The sequence below is a fragment of the Leucoraja erinacea genome, unplaced genomic scaffold, assembly GCF_028641065.1.
Source record: "Leucoraja erinacea ecotype New England unplaced genomic scaffold, Leri_hhj_1 Leri_248S, whole genome shotgun sequence".
Taxonomy (NCBI): Eukaryota; Metazoa; Chordata; class Chondrichthyes; order Rajiformes; family Rajidae; genus Leucoraja; species Leucoraja erinaceus.
The window spans coordinates 91,739-116,124 of NW_026576149.1; the positions used below are offsets into that span (position 1 = coordinate 91,739).

The window sequence follows — 24,386 nt, forward strand, 5'->3', positions numbered from 1 at the left end:
TGTTGTCGGGGTACCTAAATGAAAATGTTATTAGTTATTTATGTTATGGCATCGGATGGAAGCTGCAGACCAAATCTCGTTGCACTTATATGCAATGACAATAAAATATATTATTATTATTATTATAGGGAGAGGGGGGGATAGGCTAGGACATTTGACTGGAGTGTAGGAGGCTGCGGGGGGTGTGCAAGCTCACGAGGGGCATGGATACAGTGTAGGGGGCTGTGGGGTGTACAGTGTACATGGTCACGAGGGGCATGGATACAGTGTAGGGGGCTGTGGGGTGTACAGTGTACATGGTCACGAGGGGCATGGATACATTGTAGGGGGCTGTGGGGAGTACATGCTCACGGGGGCATGGATACAGTGTAGGGGGCTGTGGGGTGTACAGTGTACATGGTCACGGGGGGCATGGATATGTTGGTCCGCACTCTAACTATGAACACTTTCTGTTCCAGCGCTCGAAACCAGTTGCTGATATTCTGTGGCCACATTGCTGCCCTGCTGGCGATCAGAAGGCGATACAACAGCATCGTGCCCGCACTGTACGAGTACACCAGGTGGGGGCAGCAGCGGGCAGTCCTTGCACACACAATCGCTCCAGGTTACAGCCACCAGTGTTACAGCCCTCCCGGAACCCAGAACCAGGGGCCACAGTTTAAGAATAAGTAGTAAGCCATTTAGAACGGAGATGAGGAAACACATTTTCTCACAGAGAGTGCTGAGTTTGTGGAATTCTCTGCCTCAGAGGGCGATGGAGGCAGGTTCTCTGGATGCTTTCTAGAGAGAGCTAGTTAGGGCTCTTAAAGATAGTGGAGTCAGGGGATATGGGGAGAAGGCAGGAACGGGGTACTGATTGGGGATGATCAGCCATGATCACATTGAATGGTGGTGCTGGCAAATCCGGGTCTCTGGCGCTGTGAGGCAGCAACTCTACCGCTGCGCCACCGTGCCGCCCTAGGGTTATAGAGAGACTATTATGAGACATTTGGACACATATGAAAAGGGTTTAGAGGAATATGGGCCAACCACAGGCAAATGGGACATGACCAGTGGTCAACTTGGTCAGCTTGGACAAAGAGGTTTGAAGAGCATTACGGTACTGTACAATACTGTGTGTCTGTGTGTGTCTCTGTGTCTCTGTGTCTGTGACTCTGTGTCTCTGTGTCTGTGTCTGTAACTCTGTGTCTCTGTGTCTCTGTGTCTCTGTAACTCTGTAACTCTGTGTCTCTGTGTCTCTGTGTCTCTGTGTCTCTGTGACTCTGTGACTCTGTGTCTCTGTGACTGTGTCTCTGTGTCTCTGTGTCTCTTTGTCTCTGTGTCTCTTTGTCTCCGTGTCTCCGTGTCTCTGTGCCTCTGTGACTGTGACTCTGTGTCTCTGTGACTGTGTCTCTGTGAATGTGACTCTGTGACTGTGACTCTGTGTCTCTGTGACTCTGTGTCTCTGTGTATCTGTTATGTGTCTCTGTGTCTATGTATCACTGTGACTCTGTGTCTCTGTGTCTCTGTAACTCTGTGTCTCCTCTTGGTTTTGCAGCCAGCTCCTGAAGCGGCGTGAGGTGACGGTCCCGACCAAGATTGAGGATCTATCGGCAGAGATGGACAGCTGGAGAGCCTGTACACAGACAACCAGCAAGTAAGGCCATCAGTCTTCATCAAACACAGCATGCCTTTCAGGCAGTTGGCACCACTCGAGAGCCTGAGGTACATCAAGAGAGCCCAGGTAGATTGGGTGGTCAAGAAAGTCTTTGGCACATTGACCTTCCTGGAGTATAGAAGTTGGGAGGTCATGTTGTAGTTGTATAAGACGTTGGTGAGACCACATTTGGAGTATTATATAGACAATAGACAATAGGTGCAGGAGTAGGCCATTCGGCCCTTCGAGCTGAATTGTGTTCAGTTTTGGTCACCTGGTTATAGGAAAGATGTTGTCAAGCTGGAAATGGGTGCAGAGGGAATCGAGAACTAAGGGCAAAGATTTAAGATGAGTGGAAAGAGAGAAAGAAAGGAACATGAGAGCTTTCATTTTCACACTAAGGGTGGTGGTTTCAGGTTTAGTTTAGTTTAGTGTCACGTGTATCGAGGTGCAATGAAAAGCTTTTTTCTGCATGCTGTACAAACCGATCAGATACTATACATGAGCACAATCAAAGACAAACTCCAGTACAACAGGTAGAGCAAAGGGGAGGATACAGAGTGAAGAATATAGTTCTCAGCATTGAAGTGCACCAGTATTGATAAGGCATTTAATTTATTGTCCAAATTTGCTATTTCAGCACTGGGGCATCTCCAGGTTATTGAATGAATGCTTCTTTTAGTTATGGAATACGCATCTTACTCGTGCAAATCTAATTCCTTGACCTGATGTAGGATGTCCTGCTGGTTTTCTACAACTGATAATCTCAATTCCATGCATTGGTGGTGCGGTGAAAAATCCCTGCTTTAAACTGCATTCTTTCAAACTGCCCGTGTCTCTCGATGTCGTGGGCTGGAGCGGGCCGGGCGAGGAGAGGGATGAGGGTTTGCAGGAAATGACCGGAGCAAACAGTTGCAACGGGCCCTTGTGACCAGCTACAGCTGGGAATGTAAAATGGCCCCAAAATGGTCACCTCTTGCCTATGAACTCGGTGGGTTCTGTACTAACTGGGGGAATTCTGTTTATGTACAGGGATAGTTTTGCTAGTCTGTTTGCAAAACATGTATTTCACTGTACCTGGTACACGTGACAATAAACTACCCATTGAACCATTGAATCATTGACCATTGACCATTGAACCATTGAACCATTGCCCATTGAACCATTGCCCATTGAACCATTCCCCATTGAACCATTGAATCAATGACCATTGAACCATTGACCATTGACCATTGAATCATTGACCATTGAACCATTGCCCATTGAACCATTGACCATTGAATCATTGCCCATTGAACCATTAAACCATTGACCATTGAATCATTGCCCATTGAACCATTGACCATTGAACCATTGACCATTGAACCATTGACCATTGACCATTGAACCATTGACCATTGAACCATTGACCATTCATTGACCATTGAACCATTGACCATTGAACCATTGACCATCGAATCATTGACCATTGAACCATTGACCATTGAAATTGAACCATTGACCATTGACCATTGAACATTGCCCATTGACCATTGAACCATTGACCATTGAACCATTGACCAGTGAACCATTGACCATTGAACCATTGACCATTGAATCATTGACCATTGAATCATTGACCATTGACCATTGAACCATTGACCATTGAACCATTGACCATTGAACCATTGACCATTGAACCATTGCCCATTGAATCATTGAATCATTGACCATTGAATCATTGACCATTGAATCATTGACCATTGAACCATTGAACCATTGAATCATTGACCATTGAATCATTGACCATTGACCATTGAATCATTGACCATTGAATCATTGACCATTGAACCATTGAATCATTGACCATTGAATCATTGACCATTGAACCATTGACCCATTGAATCATTGACCATTGAATCATTGACCATTGAACCATTGCCCATTGAACCATTGCCCATTGAACCATTTGACCATTGAACCATTGACCATTGAACCATTGACCATTGAATCATTGAACCATTGACCAGTGAACCATTGACCATTGAACCATTGACCATTGAACCATTGAACCATTGAACCATTGAACCATTGAACCATTGACCATTGAACCATTGACCATTGAACCATTGACCATTGACCATTGAATCATTGACCATTGAATGAACCATTGACCATTGAACCATTGACCATTGACCATTGAATCATTGACCATTGAATCATTGACCATTGCCCATTGAACCATTGCCCATTGAACCATTGACCATTGAACCATTGCCCATTGAACCATTGACCATTGAACCATTGACCATTGAATCATTGACCATTGAACCATTGCCCATTGAACCATTGACCATTGAATCATTGCACATTGAACCATTGAACCATTGAATCATTGACCATTGAACCATTGACCATTGACTATTGATGTTTACAAACAGTTCCAGGTTTGAGGATGTGCCCTACACCCCTCCGTCTGAATCTCAGCGGGAAGCCTACGCCATCTTGCTGGCCAGGATCCAGGAGGAACCCATCCCAGGACTGATCGGGCCAGACTACGTCACGGGCTCCAACCTGCCCAGCCACTCGGACGTCCACATCTCCTGCCTCACCGGCTCACCCATACAGGTGTGGAGAGCTACCATCCACAGTTCCGAGTGGCAAAAATTAAACTTCCCTTGTTGTCATGTTCCTAAGTGCTAGGCGCAGGCCCATCAAGTCTACTCCACCATTCAGTCATGGCTGATCTATCTCTCCCTCTCAGCCCCATTCTCCTGCCTTCTCCCCATAACCCCTGACACCCGCACTAATCAACAATCTGTCAATCTCAACCTTAAAAATATCCATTGACATGGCCTCTTCTTCCTCTTCTCCCCTCTCCCATCGGGCAAATGTTACAGAAAAGTGAAAACGCACACCTCCAGATTCAGGAACAGTTTCTTCCCAGCTGTTATCAAGCAACTGAACCACCCTCTCACAACCAGAGAACAGCACTGAACTACTATCTACCTCATTGGTGACCCTCGGACTAACTTGGATCAGACTTTACTGGGTTTATCTTGCACTAAATGTTATTCAAGTTATTCCCTTTATTCTGTATCTGTTCACTGTAAATGGTTCATGATAGGATCAGAATTAGGCCATTCGGCCCATCAAGTCTACTCTGCCAGTCAATCATGGCTGATCTATCTCTCCCTCCCATTCTCTTGCCTTCTACCAATAACCCTTGACACTCTTACTAATCAAGAATCTATCTCTGCCTTTAAAATATCCATTGACGGCCTCCACAGCCTTCTGTGGCAAAGAATTCCACAGATTCACCACCCTCTGACTAAAGAAATTCCTCCTCATCTCATTGCTAAAGGAACGTCCTTTTTCTTCTGAGGCTGTGCCCTCTGGTCCTAGACTCTCCCACCCATGGAAACATCCTCCTCACATCCACTCTCTATCCAGGCCTTTCACCATTCGCTACGTTTCAACGAGGTCCCCCCTCGTATAGTCTGCATGTTGTTTAATTGTTGCATTTATTCCTCCCCCAGGGACCGGTGTTCGTCCTAGAAGATGGCAAGTCAGCGATCTCGCTCAACGCTGCACTAATGTGGGCTAAGGTCAACCCCTTCTCCCCATTGGGGACCGGGATTCGGCTAAATCCCTTCTGATGGGACCTCAGTGTGAAGAAGTCGCGTACCTGGTGGCTTGCTGCCAAGGTTGGTTGTTGGCTGGGTCATGTTGGAGTCAGTGCTGTTGTGCAGACCAGTGGAAAATTCACCAGGTGGGCCCCAGCTCCACAAGGAAACGCTTGGTCTTTCCAACACTCCGTGCTGGCTATTGAGACATCCTTCTCCTGGACACATACCTTGTCTCCCGTGCCAGGAAACTCTTTTCCCTGGGATACTGAAGTTGTGGTCCACGTGTTATGTAGAAATCTGCCACAGCCAAGTGCAGATCCATTGCCCAATGGCCATTGGCGCATCTCCCCAAGGATATTGTCCCATGACATGAACATTCACCAGTAATCTATCGCCCAGTAGACATCACGATAAATCACCGCTTGGTGATTTTAGTCACTAGCCACATGAACCGGCCCCAGGAAAGCGCAGGGCCTTACAGTCATGATACACAGTAGTGTAAACAAACATCTTCTCGTACACAGTTAGTGTGCCAGCTTCATCAGTCATTAGCTGACAATATATCAACCCTTCATACAGCTTTCTTGACTCTCTTAATGATAGAAATTTGAAAAAGTGGACATTAGATTTGATAAAGTAGATTTACAAGGTATATGAATGCAGCTTAGCACTCACTGTACACATGCTTCAACATAGAAATATATAAAGGATTTGTCAAACAGTATTAACATTGTAAATACTGTTGGTCAGTGTAAGTATAGATTGCCTGAATTAATCAGGGCATTGTGCTTTTATTTAAAACTGCAAAGATAACCCCATTGCCAAATACCTCTTTAATCTTTATGTTTATCTCCATAGATTTATTTTTTTAAATAGCTAGAAACTGCAGTTCCAGAACCTCGTGGTAAATGCGCAGTGTCTGAGCTACGGTGTGAAGACTAGAACCAACTGTGTATCGCGTTTTGCTGTTGTCCTTCAGTCAAGAGTTTGGGGCATGCGTCTAGTGTGTTTAATTATCATATGTACCAACGGAACAATGAACTCCTCGCTTACTGCAGCTTAGGCCCATAACTATCATAAATCATCAAAATTACAATAAATTCATAACTAATACCAGGTAAACATAATATGGCAGCCAAAGGCACAGTCCATAGAAGATCACAGTTGCTGAGGTCAGTGTTGTGCAGTGTTCAAGAGCCTGATGGTTGTTGGGAAGAAGCTGTTCCCAAACCTGGACTTTACAGTTTTCCGGCTCCTGTACCTTCTTCCCGATGGTAGCAGTGAGATGAGAGTGTGGCCAGGGTGGTGTGGGTCTCTGATGATGCTGGCTGCCTTTTTGAGGCAGTGCCTCCTGTAGATCCCTTCGATGGTGGGGAGGTCAGTACCTGCGATGGTCTGGGCACTACTCTCTGTAGATGCCTTTGATCCTGGGCGTTGGAGGTGATGAACATTATGGAGGTTGTACCTTGATGTGGGTCAGTAGCTTCTTGGAAACATCATTTGTTTTTGTAAGGTTACATATAATATTCTGTGAAAAAACGTATTGATTACAGACCCACAACAGTGAATGCTGTAGGAACTCGGAGACCATTGGAGTAGGGGGGCGGCACGGTGGCGCAGCGGTAGAGTTGCTGCCTCACAGCGCCAGAGACCCGGGTTCCATCCTTACTACAGGCGCTGTCTGTACGGAGTTTGTACGTTCTCCCCGTGACCTGCGTGGGTTTTCTCCGGGTGATTCGGTTTCCTCCCACACTCCAAAGACATGCAGGTTTGGAGTTTAATTGGCTTTGGAAAAAATTGTAAATTGTCCCTAGTGTGTGTAGGATAGTGTACGGGAATTGCTGGTCGGTGCAGACTCGGTGAAAGGCCTGCTTCCACGCTGTATCTCTAAACAAGAACTAGACGTGCGTTTAAAGTAAGGGGTGATTACAGGCGAGAGTTGTAGACACTTAACTCACCCTTGCCAATGAAAGTGTATGCGATGACCATGCTGTGCACTGCCACAATCCTGACTGCACCGGGCACATTAACGCATAGGTTACCAGTGCAGTCACAGGGCTGAACAGCACGGAAACAGGCCCTTTGACCCACATTGGCCATGTTGACCAAGTTACCATACTGGCCCCCAAGACTCCAACCCCTTCCTATACATGCATCTGTCCACATGTAGTTTTAGAGTTGTGATTGTATCCACTAACACAGCCTCCTCTGGCAGCTCATTCAAGGTTTCAGTTTAGTTTATTGTCACATGTAACGAGGTATAGTGAAAACATGTTTTGTTGCGTGCCAACCAGTCAGCCGCTTGTTATCTACATGATAGCACCTGGGAAACAGATTGTGAGCGTTTACGTTATCTACGACCCTCATGATGGTCACCTCAATAAGGTCACCCCTCAGCCTCCCCATGTCCCAATGACTATTTTCTAAATGGGGATAGGATTTTGAAATCGGAGGTGCAAAGGGACTAGGGAGTGCTGGTGCAGGATTCCCAGAAGGTTAATTTACAGGTTGAATCATTAGTAAGGAAGGCAAATGCAATGTAGGTTTACATTAAGAGAGGATTAGAATACAACAGGGCTGTAATGCTGAGATGCTGGTCAGACCACATTTGGAGTATTGTGAGCAGTTTTGGTTCCCATATCTGAGGAAGGATGTGCTGGTGTTGGAGAGGGTCAAGAGGAGGTTTACAAGGATGACCCCAGAGATGAGTGGGTTAACACATGATGAATGTTTCATGGCTCTGGGCCTGTACTCGCTGGAGTTTAGAAGTATGAGGGGGATCTCTGTGAAATCTACGGAATGATGAAGGGCCTGGATAGAATGGATGTGGAGTATAGGTGGGGCATCTGGATCAGCATTGTCAAGTTGGGCCGAAGGGCCTGTTTCCATGCTGCGTGACTCAATGACTGTGGCTGAATGGCAGAAATGTCCAGTTCTGACTTGGAGAATCTATTACTTGGAGAATCTATGACTATGGGTGCTGTCTGTTTGGAATCTGCACCTTCTCCATGTGACCGTTGTGTTAGTCGGTCTATAAATAACCCTCGATCTATAAATAACCTTATAAATTGCCCCTAGTTTGTAGGGAGTGGGTGAGAAAGTGGGATAGCATAGTGTGAGCGGGTGATCGATGGTTGGCGTGGACTCAATGGGCTGAAGGGCCTGTTTCCGTGCTGTATCTTTGAACTAAATACACCAACCACCCTGTTGAATAGAACGCTGGCTCCTCGCGCCCTAGACATGTAGACAGGGCAGCACGGTGCTGCAGCGGTAGAGCTGCTGCCTTACAGCTCCGGGTTTGATCCTGACTACGGGTGGTGTCTGAATGGAGTTTGTACATTCTCCCTGTAACTGCGTGGGTTTCCTCCAGGTGTTCTGGTCTCCAATGACATGCAGGTTTATAGACAATAGACAATTGGTGCAGGAGTAGGCCATTCAGCCCTTCGAGCCAGCACCGCCATTCAATGTGATCATGGCTGATCATCCACAATCAGTACCCCGTTCCTGCCTTCTCCCCATATCCCTCGTCTCCGCTATCTTTAAGAGCCCTATCTAGCTCTCTCTTGAAAGTATCCAGAGAACCAGCCTCCACCGCCTTCTGAGGCAGAGAATTCCACAGACTCACAACTCTTTGTGAGAAAAAGTGTTTCCTCATCTCTGTTCTAAATGGCTTACCCCTTATTCTTAAACTGTGGTACCTGGTTCTGGACTCCCCCAACATCGGGAACATGTTTCTTGCCTCTAACATGTCCAAACCCTTAATAATCTTATATGTTTCACTAAGATCCTCTCTCATTCTTCTAAACTCCAGAGTGTACAAGCCCAGCTGCTCCATTCTCTCAGCATATGACAGTCCCGCCATCCCGGGAATGACTAGGCTAATTGGCTTGGTATAATTGTAAATTGTCTCCAGTGTGTGTAGGCTAGTGTGGGGAACTCTGGTTGACGTGGACTTGGTGGGTGAAGGACCTGTTTCCGTACTGTATCTCTAAACTGAAGTAAAAATCAAAAGAAATGTTGAGGATTTTGATGACTGCCACCGGCCACAATGGCAGGAATTGTACAGGGTTTTGTGAAACACACGCTGTGACGAGATTAGTGACTCTTTCCCATGTTATTATACTACCAGCAAAATGACTCTGGTGCAGAACCAATAGTATTTTAACCAAGGCCACGGTCCAGTCTTATTTCAGCAGATACAGGACTTCATAACGATTACAAATAGTGCTCACAGTGGATGTGGAGAGGATGTTTTCACAAGTGGGAGAGTCTAGGATCAGAGGACACAGCCTCAGAATAAAAGGGTGCACCTTTAGAATGGAGATGAGGAGGAATTTCTGTAGCCAGAGGGTGGTGAATCTGTGGAATTCATTGCCACGTACGGCTGTGGAGGCCAAGTCATTGGGTATTTTTAAGGTGGAGATTGACAGATTGTTGATTAGTACGGGTGTCGGGGGTTACGGGGAGAAGGCAGGAGAATGGGGTTTGGAGGGAAAGATAGATCAGCCATGATTGATTGGTGGAATAGACTTGATGGGCTGAATGGCCTAATTCTGCTCCTATCCCATGAACTTTTACAGGGTGCAGCATTTAGCGTAAGATAATGTCCAACTAAAGATTGTTCAAAGGTCTTCAGTGAGGTAGATGGTAGTTCAGGTCTGCTCTCTAGTTGGTGAGAGGATGGTTCAGTTGCCTGATAACAGCTGAATGTGGAGGTGTCTGTTTACAAAACTGCCTCAGCAACTACTGATTCAAATCATTTAATTAATCACGATTATCAGTTTACTTATTTCCTCAAATACCCGGCCAAATGATGGAGCGTAGATTTGAGCGGTAGAGCCTTGAGCAGACGTGCGTGCGTGCGTGCGTGCATGCGTGCATGCTGGGTCTTGCATCGTAACATCATGAAGCGAGTATCTTTATGTACATAATATTAAAATGTCTTTGTGTAGTTAATGTGAATTTGCAGCCTCGTGGATCATGTACAAGTTGTGACACCAAGTTGTTCTACTAAGTCCTTGTGCGTGATCGGTTTCCGCAACGTAACTGTCTCCGTAAACATCTGTGTTTTCACCATTTAATATGACAAAGCGCGTATGTTTGACTCAAGATGTATAATAAACTCATTCATCATCAACACCACCACTGCCAATTCATTAAACCAAATAAATTATTTCACAAGCAACACACCTTCTGTGTTAAAAATAATTCAATTGTACGATGAAAAGCAATGGTTGTAAATGAGGACTAGCAGAAATCTAGATAGACATGAGGAACTGCAGCTGCAGGATTACAAAAAAAAGACAAAGTGCTGGAGTAACTCAGCGGGTCATGGATAGGTGACGTTTCAGGTTAGGACCTGTCTGAATGTGCCATACATCTTCTCCACAGATGCTGCCTGACCTGCTGAATTTAGTTTAGTTTAGAGATACAGCATGCACACAGGCCCTTCAGCCCACTGATTCTATGCCGTACAGCAATCACCCTTTCACTAGTTCTATTTTATCCCAAGTTCTCATCTACTCCCTACACACCAATGCATCTGATGTTAAGTAGAAGAGAGTCACAAAAAGCTGGAATAACTCAGCGGGTCAGGCAGCATCTGTGGAGAACATGGATAGGTGACGTTTCACAGATTGCTGGAGTAACTCAGCGGGTCAGGCAGCATCTGTGGAGAACATGGATAGGTGACGTTTCACAGAGTGCTGGAGTAACTCAGCGGGTCAGGCATCATCTGTGGAGAACATGGATAGGTGACGTTTCACAGAGTGCTGGAGTAACTCAGCGGGTCAGGTCAGCATCTGTGGAGAACAGCAGCAGCACAGTCAGGGCTGGGGCACAGCGGGGAGGGGGGGTAGACAGACGGGGGATGATACAGGAGGGGGATGGATGGGGGAGAAGTAGTGAGAGGACATTCTATAGTGGCACACAGGGCAGGTCTGACACTGGACATGGGTCTAACACTGGACACTGGGTCAAATGCCAATCATGGAGCAGCCCACCAATGCCACCCATGTTGGCACTGGAGGCTGCCCAACAACACTGGGAGCCGGTGTTGGGAACAGCATGACTGTCTGCCAGAGAGGGAGGGGGCGGGAACGGGAACATTTTATCTTATTTATGTGAAAGTGAGAGAAAGTTATTCTAAAGCAGTCAATATCGAGCTGAAGCAAAGATCAGATCACAATCACTTTGGATATCTCAGATTTAAGTAAATTGTTCACACACACAATAATCTGAAGTACAATAAAGGCAGGTACAATGGATTATCTTCCAGAGCAGTCTTACTGCTGTAAGGAGCTCACACAACATTGTCAATCCTCTCCTCGCCTGTTCTGGGAGAGGGCAGACTAGGAATTCCTCACCACCTGCTTCATGCTAATCTCCTTGAACAGGACATTGGATTTGCTGCGGATTTCTGACGCTGTCGGCTCTGAAAGAGGAAGGTGCAGGGTCAGTGTGTGAATATTACCGGGGTCAGGGGTTACGGGGAATGGGCAGCAGAATGTTGTTCATAGTTTCATAAGTGATAGGAACAGAATTAGGCCATTCGGCCCATCATGCTACTCCGCCATTCATTCATGACTGATCTATCTCTCCCTCTTAACCCCATTCTCCTGCCTTCTCCCCATTACCCCTGACACCCGTACTAATCAAGAATTTGTCAATCTGCCTGAAAAAAATCCATTGATTTGGCCTCCACATCCACCAGTGGCAATGAATTCCACAGATTCACCATCCTCTGATTAAAGAAATTCCTTCCCATATCCTTTCTAAAGGTACGTCCTTTTATTCTGAGGCTGTGCCCTCTGGTCCAAGACTCTCCCACTAGTGGATACTTTCAAGAGAGAGCTTGATAGGGCTCTTAAAGACAGCGGAGTCTGGGGATATTGGGAAAAGGCAGGAGCGAGAATGAGCAGCCATGATCACATTGAATGGCGGTGCTGGCTCGAGGGCCGAATGGCCTACTCCTGCACCAATTGTCTATTGTCTAGTGGAAACATCCTCTCCACATCCACTCTATCCATGCCTTACACTATTCGCTGAGTTTCAATGAGGTCTCCCCTCATGCTTTTAAACTCCAGCGAGTACAGGCCCAGTGCCGTCAAAATCCAGGCCTTTCACACAAGTAGATGATGAACCAGGCTTGGCTCGAATGGCCATCACAATCAGTCCGTCAGCAAGCAAACGCCTTCACTCATTCAGGATGAACAATAGACAAACAGCTGATGTGACCAACATGGCAGTGGACACCCATGGCTTCACAGTGGGTGTGTTGAACATCACAATGTTAAAGAAGGAGAGGAAAGTTAATGCTAACGCTGGAATTTAAAGTTTGCAAAACCAAACAAAGAAGGGACTTTGATCTTACGTGATGCAGCTGCCAGGTTCCACTTGTTGCCAGAGTGTATGCAGTCATATTGGTACTGTGGATGTGGAAGTCGCGTGGCTCTCTCTCCCAACGAGGGCTTCACGTTATAATACTCTGCACAAAGACACAAACTCAGGTAAGGATCAGATGCGTGGGGATGGTGCAATGGTAGAGTTGCTACCTCACAGCGCCAGAGACCCGGGTACCATCTTGACCATGGGCCACCTCCCCGTGACTGCATGGGTTTTCTCCAGGTGCTTCGGTGTCCTCCCACACTCCAAAGACGTACAGGTTTGGAGGTTAATTGGCTTCAGTAAACATTTAAATTGCCCCAAGTGTGTTGGATAGTGCTAGTGTACGGGGTGATCGCTGATCGGTGCAGTCTCGGTGGACCACAGGGCCTATTTCCGTGCTGTATCTCTGAAGTCTAAAACCCAAAGAGTCTGACTTTGAGTCTGAAGAAGGGTTCAGAGCTGAAACGTCACCTATCCATGTTCTCCACAGATGCTGCCTGACCCGCTGAGTTACTTCAGCACTCTGTGAAACGTCACCTATCCATGTTCTCCACAGATGCTGCCTGACCCACTGAGTTACTCCAGCACTCTGTGAAACGTCACATATCCATGTTCTCCACAGATGATGCCTGACCCACTGAGTTACTCCAGCACTCTGTGTCTACCTTCTGCCCAAATATACAAACAGCTAAGTTTATCCACTCACTTGGGTTCTGCTCCTTTGCCAGCCGCCTCAGTTGCAAATGCAGGTCGATGATGTCCAGGGTTTTCTGTTTATTTGTGAACTCATCGGGTTGTTCCAAGATCTCAGTCAACCTCAGGTTGCTGTGGATAGCGTTGGTAGCAGTGGCCCTGGCAACCATTGGCAGCTTTTGCTGGTAAGGATAGTTGGTGAAGTTGATCTCATCGTCCAGGATCAGCTTTGCTCTATAAACAGAGGAAAGATTATGAGGACAGGTGATTTAAAAAAAAGAGATACAGTGTGGAAACAGTTCCTTTGGCCCGCCCAGTCCCCGTCGACCGTCGATCATCCATTCACACTAGTTCTGTGTATTACAAGGAACTGCTGATGTTAGTTTACATTGATGATAGACACAAAATGCTGGAGTAACTCAGCGTGTCCGGCAGCATCTCTAGAGTGAAGGAATGGGTGACATTTCCAGTCGAGACCCTTCTAGTTTTATAGTTCACTAATTCTATGTTATCCCACTTTCTCATCGACTCCTTACACACTAGGGACAATTTACAGAGGTGCAATTAACCCACGCAATTTTGGAATGCAGAAGTAAACCCACATGGTCACAGGGAGAAGGTAGGAACTCCATACAGACAGCACCCAAGGTGAGGATCACACCCAGGTGTCTGGCGCTGTGAGGCAGCAACTCTACCGCTGCGCCACCATGCCGCAAGATGTGACGTACCAAATCCATTGATTTATAGACAATAGACCATAGGTGCAGGAGTAGGACATTCGGCCCTTCGAACCAGCACCGCCATTCAATGTGATCATGGCTGATTATCCCCAATCAGTACCCCGTTCCTGCCTTCTCCCCATATCGCTTGACTCCGCTATCTTTAAGAGTCCTATCTAGCTCTCTCTTGAAAGTATCCAGAGAACTGGCCTCCACCGCCCTCTGAGGCAGAGAATTCCACAGACTCACAACTCTATCGGGATGTGTCACAGCTTGGTTTGGGAACAGCTACATCTGTTAATCCTGGCTAAATTGGACCAGCTAGGGCTTCAAAATGGGGTAAAGTTTCAGCGTTGCTGGGAGATTTGGTCAAATTGGAATTACTCTCTGCAGAGTCTGGAGTTTAGATACAATTTGCAAACAAAGAATGGGAAGATCTGCAAACCCTGTCAATTAGGTACAAAATGCATAGAATGGATTGGATGGCTGCAAACCAGATATACACTTTGTAAATAATTGTAAATATTGTTACAGAGTTTGAGTTTGCCAAATGTTGATTGGATGAAGTATTGAGCCTTGTCTAGGTTATCCATTAATCAGGGTAAATGTTTCTAAGTTGACTTCCTCTCGAAGTCCTGTTTGAATACAATGTATTGAGCTGTTGTATCATTAGGTTAGGGGAATGCCTGTTATGTATGGGGTTAATCAATATCTGTAATTGGGTTATTGAGAGACCACCCCCATGTGGTTCAGCCTCTCGAGGACCCGGGACATATAAAAGTCCGCGATCATGAGGCTCAGAGACGATCTTCTGGAAGAGCGCTTGGGACTACGTGAGCTTCTGAAGTGTCTCTGTCTGAGCGAGGCCTAGAGGGCTTGAACAGGCAGATGCAAGGATTGAACCCGCCGCGGGATAGGTACAGTGTGTAATGCGCTTTTGGTAAAATAATATGTAGTTGTTTCCAATGCTTGATTTAGTGTTTTTACTGAAACTAGACTGGGGGGAAGCTTAGAAACGAGCAATGATCACATCCAAGACGCAAGAAATTGGAGCGAATTGTGGATGCAGCCCAGACCATCACACAAACCAACCTCCCTTTCATTGACTCCATTTATACCTCAAGCTGCCTCGGTAAGGCCAGCAAAATAATCAAGGACGTGTCTCATCCTGGCCACTCCCTCTTTTCCCTTCTCCCTTCGGGTAAAAGATCCAGAAGTGTGAAAATGCTCAGCTCCAGATTCAGACACAGTTTCTTCCCAACTGTTATCAGCCAACCTGACTCATTGGTGATCATTGGTGACTCTCCTTGCTCGGACTTTACTGGCTTTATCTTGCACTAAATGTTATTCCCTTATCATGTATCTGTACACTGTAAATGGCTCAACTGTAATCATGTATTTTCCATAAGCTGACTGGTTAGCACGCAACAAAAGCTTATCATTGTACCTCGGTAGATAGACACAGAGTGCTGGAGTAACTCAGCGGGTCAGGCAGCATCTGTGGAGAACATGGATAGGTGACGTTTCACACAGTGCTGGAGTAACTCAGCGGGTCAGGCAGCATCTGTGGAGAACATGGATAGGTGACGTTTCACAGAGTGCTGGAGTAACTCAGCGGGTCAGGCAGCATCTGTGGAGAACATGGATAGGTGACGTTTCACAGAGTGCTGGAGTAACTCAGCGGGTCAGGCAGCATCTGTGGAGAACATGGATAGGTGACGTTTCACACAGTGCTGGAGTAACTCAGCGGGTCAGGCAGCATCTGTGGAGAACATGGATAGGTGACGATTCGGGTCGACACCCTTCTTCAGACATAGATCATGCCCAATCTGCTGAGTTACTCCAGCACGCTGTGTCCTTTTTTTGTAAACCAGCACCTGCAGTTCCTTATTTCTAAGTATGACAATTCCTCCTGTGAGTTAGTTTTACGGCTGCTATTAAGCCAGTTGGTATCCAATCTAAGTGACCGTTATCTTTGCATGGTGACGGAACAAGTGTAGGCACCATCTAGGTGTGGGTTTATTATATTCTCACATGTACCTCAATACAGTGACAAAGTTTTTTGTTGCGTGCTATCCAGTCAACAGAAAGACTGCACATGATTACAATCAAGCCGTCCACAGTGTACAGATACAGGATTAAGGGAATAACGTTTAGTGCAAGGTAACATTCAGTAAAGTCCGATTAATGATAGTCCGAGGGTCTCCAATGAGGTAGATGGTAGCTCTGGACCGCTCTCTAGTTGGTGAGAGGGCGCTGATGCCTGATAACAGCTGGGAAGAAACTGTCCCTGAATCTGGAGGTGTGTGTTTTCACACTTCTGTACCTCTTGCCTGATGGGAGAGGGGAGAAGAGGGAGTGACCGGGGGAGACTGGTCCTGGATTATGTTGCTGGCCTTGCTGAGGCAGCGTGAGGTGTAGATGGAGTCAATGGAAAGGAGAGGGGAGAGAGGGAGTCCGGGATGAGACTGGTCCTTGCTTGTGCTTGGTAAAGGGAAGATACATTACAATACAAGGTGGAACACACATACTCACTGTCTATTTGTCAGCAAGGTGTATATATGTTGTATCAGACACTCGGCTCCACCGGGCTTTGAATGCATCGTCGCGTAAATAAACTCCTTGGGAACATTCAACTTTCTCTTGAATATAAACTTGACAAAGAAAAGTAATTTTGAAAATAAATCAATAACAAACTCTAAACAGAGAGATAGTTATCTGTCACTATTATTATAAATTGAATCAGAATTGACATGTTTTTAAATGATATTGCTCTTCTATTCTGAAGGAGACTTAGTTGATTGTGTGGAGCCTGCAGGTCACAACTTGCAGCTGTCTGTCCTGTCTGGCCTTTCACCCTTTTTTGGTATTTTGAGTTTGTTTAAAAAGTTTGTTTTGGAGGTTTCTAAGTCTTTTTATGTGGGGGGTGGGGGTGGGGGAGGGGGAAACTGTTGTTTCCAGTCACTACCTGGTCGAGGATGCGTCTATTCACCGAGCCGCATCTTCGACCCCTCCTCGCGCCCCCTCCTTTCCTGCCGGAGACGGGCCACAGCTTCAGCAGCGGCGCAGCACTGAATTCCATCGCGGAGCGAGCGATTCAATAGACAATAGACAATAGGTGCAGGAGTAGGCCATTTGGCCCATCGAGCCAGCATCGCCATTCAATGTGATCATGGCTGATCATCCCCAATCAGTACCCTGTTCCTGCCTTCTCCCCATATCCCCTGATTCCGCTATTTTTAAGAGCCCTATCTAGCTCTCTCTTGAAAGCATCCCGAGAACCTGCCTCCACTGCCCTCTGAGGCAGAGAATTCCACAGACTCACCACTCTCCGTGAGAAAAAGTGTTTCCTCGTCTCTGTTCTAAATGGCTTACTCCTTATTCTTAAACTGGGGCCCCTGGTTCTGGACTCCCCCAACATCGGGAACATTTTTCCTGCCTCTAACGTGTCCAAGCCCTTAACAATCTTATATGTTTCAATGAGATACCCTCTCATCCTTCTAAACTCCAGTGTGTACAAGCCCAGCCGCTCCATTCTCTCAGCATATGACAGTCCCGCCATCCCGGGAATTAACCTTGTAAACCTACGCTGCACTCCCTCAATAGCAAGAATGGCCTTCCTCAAATTAGGGGACCAAAACTGCACACAATACTCCAGGTGTGGTCTCACTAGGGCTCTGTACAACTGCAGAAGGACCTCTTTGCTCCTATATTCGATTCCTCTTGTTATAAAGGCCATTCGCTTTCGTCACTGCCTGCAGTACCTGCATGCTTACTTTCATAGATGTACAAGGACCCCCAGATCCCGTTGTATTTCCCCTTTTCCCAACTTGACGCCATTTGAATAGTAATCTGCCTTCCTGTTTTTGCTACCAAAGTGGATAACCTCACATTTATCCTAATTAAACTTCATCTGCCATGCATCTGCCCACTCCCCCAACCTCTCCAAGTCACCCTGCATTCTCATAGCATTCCTATCGGGGATCGGTGTGTTGGAGCTCCGGAGTGTTGGGCCAGCTGACTACATCGTGGAGCTGTGGTTGCAGAGCTTCCAGACGCGGGCGGCGCTGACTCTAACATCGCGGAGCCTGGGATGTTTGCCGAGGATTGCCAGAGTTGAATCTCCACCCAGCCCGGCCTGTGGACTTTGGGAGCCGCGGTCTCTGGTAGGAAGTGGCTGATTCGGAAACTCCAAGCCACTGAGAGTGTTCTTCCGTTCCGACACCAGAGTTCCATCATTGCGGTGAGAGGGCCTGAACATCGGGCCGCCGTTGTGGCAAATGCGGAGGGTTCAAAGGCCCCGACCACGGGTGAACAAAGAGGAAGTGGACTGAACTTTACTGCCTTCCCTCACAGTGGGAAACGTTGATTCTGCTGTGTGGGATGTTTATGTTAAATTTGACTTCGGAGTCACGTGAGTGATTCCGTGAAGAACCCGTTCAGCACACATGCACGGCATTACGTCCAGCAGAGCAACAGCGGCATAGCGGGAGTCAGGCTCTCCCCCTATGGAGGTGAAAGAACGGACCGTCAGGTAAGCTGACGTCAGTTTTCTTTCACAGGGAGCCTTCTGCTGTCCGGCAGAGAAGAAAGGCTCTGCTACAAACCTGTCCCCCGCTCGACTCTACGGAGGAGCGTCCATCTGGGGGGGCAGCAACAGAACAGACCTGTCCCCCGCTCGACTCCACGGAGGAGCAACGGAACAGACCTGTCCCCGCTCGACTCCACGGAGGAGCGTTTTCCATCGCGGGGGCAGCAACAAGGCGGTAGGACCGCTTACCCAGCACTCTGCTATCCCGACACCGCGCCGAGCCCAGCCCCGCTAGTGCCTCAGCAGCGGGCTGGAAGTAACGCCATGGAGGCGTCCGGCCAGTGGCTCTGATTTACCAGACGGGACGCCCGGGAGGAAAGACAGCCGCCTGCACAGACCTGCCCCCGCTCGACTTCACGGAGGAGCGTTTCATCTCGCGGGGGCAGCAACAAGGCGGTAGGACCGCTTACCGGACGGTCCGCTACCCCCACACCGTGACCGAGCCCAGCCCCGCTAGCGCCTGAGCAGCGGGCTGGATGTACAAGCCAAGGAGGAGGCTTTCTGGCCGGTGGCTCCGACTTATCGGACGGCACGTCTCTCCACCCAGACGGGGGAGAGACAGCCGCCTGAGCCGCATGGAGCGGTTCTTGGAGCAGGAGCTCCAGCGAGGTACACCCCAGGAGGGGCCCTCTCGCAGACGGGGTCAGGCTCTCCCTCCACAGTGCCTTGTGCACTGTCCATTGCTTCCTCCTTTACAGAGGATAGCTTTGGTGACCAGGACTGGGCTGGTCAAGAACAGGGGAAGATCTCAGGAGTATGCAAGGGGTGCAGGAACAGGAAGAGCTGCTAGGTGTGGTGGACAGCTACGTGGAAACCCCACGTGCAGGAGGCCGTTAAAAACCTGACGACAGCCATCACATCGTTTTTTCTCCTAGTTCCATGGACAAATATGGAGAGACCACAACCTTCGTAAACAAGTCATAAGACCTGCCATAAAATCCTACATTGCGGGGTTGTGCATACCCCAGCCACTGAGCCAGACCTTCTGCTCTTTGGGGAAAAAACCTCACAAAGCATATGAAGGCATGCAAGAGGTTTTACAAAACTTTCGGCTCATGAGGGCAGGGCCGGGACGAGTAACCAAAAACAGTAATTCCTACGCAGCAGCACCCTATCGCATCCATCAGTCAACGTCTACCATATCGGACTGATGAAACCTCGGGGTCCGCATTCTATCACCGAAAGTCTTCTTTAGACCAGGGCCCAGAGCGGACCCCATGGAAAATGTGCCACCCCCCAACGTCACCGCCACGTCAGACGGCGCGCAACACTAGTTGGACCAGCAGGAAACAGAAGAATACCCATAACCATGGAGGTAGGTGGGTCTGGTTCCTACCAGTATATTGAGTAATACTACCACATGGGAGTCTATCACGAGTGATCAGTATATACTCAATGGCATTAGTGAATACAATTCATACTAGAAAAATTGCCACCAGGTCAACGTTCACCCCAGAGGGTATTTTTCCCCTCTCCGTTAAAGAAACAAGAGGGACAAGCTGAACTGGTGAGAATAATTACAAAGGGTATCATGGGAAAACCTGAACCCTTGCAATTCGTATCAAATATATTCACTAAACCCAAAAAAGATGGTGGATGTCGCATCATCATTGACTTAACTTCACTAAATATGTTTGTTAAGTATATACATTTCAAAATGGAACCGGTTGTTACTGCCAAACAACTAAATTCCAAAGGATACTTCATGGCAAACATTCATCTTAAAGATGTTTACTATTTAGTACCATTCACAAGGATCATCGCAGATACCTGAAATTTACCTGGATGGGGCAGCTATAGCAGTTTAAAGCATTACCCAATGGGCTCACATCAGCCCAAGAGTGTCACCCAGACACTAAAACCAGCTCTGGCAATATTCAGTAGACAAAAACATATTGTCATGGCATATCTTGATGATATCCTAAATGGTAGGCAAGACCATGAATTTGACTTTGTTAGCTGTTTAGCTACCAAACAGTTATTGAAAACCCTGGGGCTGTCTTACATCCAGATAAATCTATGTTGAAGCCATCCTCTATCATGGACTACTTAGGCTTCATAATTAATTCAGTCTATGTGACTGTAACATTGCCAAGAGACAACATAGTTGAATTGGCACAATCATGCAACACTTTAATGGTCAACAAACTACCAACTACTCGACAAGTAACAGAGTAATTGCGAAAATGGTAGCAGCATTTCCGACTACATAATTCGGATCTTTGTACCAAAAACGACATACAGGTCATTATGATCGTTTCATGAAGTTTCCCACTGAAGTAATATCAGAACTACAGTGGTGGGCAAAAAATGTTTGACATAGTTTCAGCCTATTATCATCACTAACCCTACGTCAGTTATCCAAACAGATGCCAGTGCTCAAGGCTGGGGAGCAACTAAACTCTATATCCAGCACAAGTAGTAGATGGACTAACCCAGAATCATCGTTACCACTTACACTGGGCATTAATTATCTAGAGATGTTGGGTGACTTTTATGGTTTAAAAGCATATGCATAAATATGCATCACTTGCATGTATGGTTATAAATAGATAATACTATGGTGGTGGCCTACATTAACCATATGGGCGGCATAAAATCGGTATCATGCGACAAGTTGGTCAACACAATTTGGCAATGGTGTGTCCAAAGACATATTTGGCTATCAGTCACTTACCTGTCAGGTAAGCTAAATACAGTGGCAGACACCAGGTCACGTAAATTTAATGACAACATCGAATGGATGTTAAAACCCCAAACATTTTTTCACAAAAGGTATCAAGCAATATGGCACGCCAGATATCGATTTATTTGCATCAAGGCTAAATCACCAGGTACCTATGTAAGTCGCTTGGGAACCAGACCCTGAGGCAGCAGCGGTAGATGCGTTCGCGCTGGATTGGGGAAATTCTTCTTCTATGCATTTCCTCCCTTCTGCCTCATCAGTCGGGGACTACGCACAGTACAAATGGACTCTGCTTCAGGTATTTTGATAGTACCCGACTGGCCTACACAGCCATGGTTCCCAATACTCCATGACATGGTTGTTGAAACTCCGATGGTATTCCCCAGTGACCCAGAGTTGTTAACACCCAGTGTCGGGCACAAGCCACCCGTGTCATGAAAAAATCAAACTCCTGGGTTGCAGATTCTGCACAAACCACTTCTGGGACTGGGATTATCATAACAAACCGTCGACACCATGTCAGCATCCCTCCGAACATCCACTGAAAAACAGCACTTGTCCAGCATCAAATAACGGGAGAAGTACTGCTTGGATACAGGGACCACCTATTCAACCGCTACAGTTACCAACGTGCTGGAATTCCTGGTGAACCTTCACCACGATGAAGGACTTCAGCTACAGAGCCATCAACACAGCTAGAATTGCCCTGCCTGTCTATTTCAAAACCAGCTCCAGGACAACAGGCCATGGGGTCCCACCAGCTGGTGGTCAAACTAATGAAGGGCATTTACAACTCTAAACCCCTAGACCAAGGTACACCCATATATGGGATGTCAGTGTGGTCCTGACATACCTCAGGGGATGGCCACCAGCCAGATCCCTCAACCTGGAACCATCTATGCTCAAAACACTCATGTTGATGGCACTTGTAGCTGCACAGAGGGTCCAGTCACTACACCTATTGCGACTGGACACCATGCTCACAGCTCCAGACCAGATCTCTGTCGTTGTCCAGGGAATGATCAAACAGAGCAGACCAGGAACACCTAATCCAGTCGTGGAATTCCGGGCTTACCCGCCAGCAACACGGTTATGTGCCATGACCCTATTATCCTACATAGACACAACCAAAATATTCGAGGGAGATGAAAAGCCTTGTGGGTCAGTCATAAAAAACCTTATGGTCGGGTGACGAGCCATTTCGGGATGGCTCAAGCAGGTGCTAAAAGCTGCTGGGATAAAAACTAACATGTACAAAGTTCATTCCACCAGGGCAGCATCCACGTCGACGGCTAAAAGAATGGACGTGCCTATAAACCACATCCTGGCTACAGCAGGATGGTGGGGGGAAAGACCGTTCAGAAATTTTATAATAAGCCGTTGGCAAAACCTGTTTTATTTGCAGGAAAGAATTCCAGACTGCAAATATTTAATTTAAGCCCAGGGGAGCAATTTTAATTTCTTGTTATTGTTAAAAATACCATTGTGTTTTTCTACAAACAGATTCATTGGTTGATTACGATAACACACTCCCTCCCTCAAAGACTTCGGCAGTGATGTAGTAATAACTGTTACACGGTTTGAAATCACGGAGCTTTGAAATCTTCACGGAATCACTCACGTGACTCCGAAGTAAAATAGTAAGATTAAACGAGAACTTACCAGTTTGAAGTTTGATCTGTATTTTATGAGAAGTTACGATGAGGGATTACGTGCCCTCCGCTCCCACCTTCAATAATATGGGTCAAATTCATAAACTGATGTCTCCTTATCTTTACTATGTTTACTTCAATAACTGTGTCTATCTGTGATTCCACACCGCTGCTTTGAAGTATGCCGCGCATGCGTACTGGACGGGTTCTTCACGTAATCCCTCATCGTAACTCCTCATAAAATACAGATCAAACTTCAAACTGGTAAGTTCTCGTTTAATCTTACTATTCTATTGTTTATTAATTTATTTTTATTCGTATGGCTGTAACAAGTCAATAGCTGCGCCACTGTGTTGGGCTGCTTGTCTTCGCCTCTTGCCGCTCCTGTTTGCCCAGGCTCTGTTTGTGTCTATCTGCTCTGGTCTGTACAGCACTTAGGTCAATGTGGGTTGTTTTTAAATGTGCTTAATAAATAAATATATTATTATTATTATTATTATTATTTAGTTTGTTAGTTTAGTTTAGTTTGTTGTCACGTGTACCGAGGTTCAATGAAAAACTTTTGTTGCGTGCTAACCAGTCAGCGGAAAGACAATACATGATTACAATCGAGCCGTCCACAGTGTACAGATACAGGATACAGGGAATAACGTTAAGTGCAAGGTAAAGCCAACAAAGTCCGATTAAAGATAGTCCAAGGATCACCAATGAGATAGATAGTAATTCAGCACTGCTCTCTAGTTGGTAATACGATGGTTCAGTTGCCTGATAACAGCTGGGAAGAGACTGTCCCTGAATCTGGATGTGTGCGTTTTCACACTTCTGTACTTTTTGCCCGATGGGAGAGGGGAGAAGAGGGAGTGGCCAGAGTGTGACTGGTCCTTGATTATGCTGCTGGCCTTGCCAAGGCAGCGTGAGGTGTAGATGGAGTCAATGGAAGGGAGGTTGTTAGTTTGTGTGATGGTCTGGGCTGCGTCCACAATTCTCTGAAATTTCTAGCGGTCTTGGATGGAGCTGTTCCCAAAACAAGCTGTGATGCATCCCGATAAAATGCCTTCTACAGTGCATCTTCTATAGTGCATCTGCTACAGTGCATCTTCTACAGTGCATCTGCTACAGTGCATCTTCTGCAGTGCATCTTGCATCTGCTGCAGTGCAACTTCTGCAGTGCATCTGCTGCAGTGCATCTGGAGACCTCCAAGAATAAGCACCTCCACATTTTTTTCTTCAGGGTTACATTGCATTTTAATCTTGCGTCAGGAAATCTATCAAAGCACTCGTGCACCAACCTTATTGTGAAACACTTCAGTTAACGTTATGATAATAATAATACATTTTATTTTTGGGCGCCTTTCAGACATCTCAAGGACACCTTACATAGATTAACAGGAATATAAACATATAATCAGAATAAA

General features: G+C 46.6%; 2 protein-coding genes across 2 annotated transcripts in view; one reads left to right on the plus strand and one right to left on the minus strand.

The window, feature by feature from the left end:
• wdr17 (WD repeat domain 17) overlaps positions 1-10,309 on the plus strand; it is a 76,359-nt gene extending 66,050 nt beyond the window's left edge. The window contains 4 exon segments of the mRNA XM_055666355.1: positions 459-560; positions 1,538-1,636; positions 4,057-4,243; positions 5,155-10,309. Coding sequence (XP_055522330.1) covers positions 459-560; positions 1,538-1,636; positions 4,057-4,243; positions 5,155-5,274 — 508 coding nt within the window. The 3' untranslated portion in view covers positions 5,275-10,309.
• A 736-nt stretch (positions 10,310-11,045) lies between these two features.
• The window catches only part of spata4 (spermatogenesis associated 4), a 28,551-nt gene continuing 15,210 nt past the window's right edge, over positions 11,046-24,386 (minus strand). Inside the window, exons 4-7 of the mRNA XM_055666354.1 lie at positions 16,578-16,696; positions 13,337-13,557; positions 12,617-12,730; positions 11,046-11,677 (exon numbers count right to left, since the gene is read on the minus strand). Of these exons, the coding sequence (XP_055522329.1) occupies positions 11,595-11,677; positions 12,617-12,730; positions 13,337-13,557; positions 16,578-16,696 (537 nt within the window). The 3' untranslated portion in view covers positions 11,046-11,594. The remainder of the gene's footprint in view (positions 11,678-12,616; positions 12,731-13,336; positions 13,558-16,577; positions 16,697-24,386) is intronic.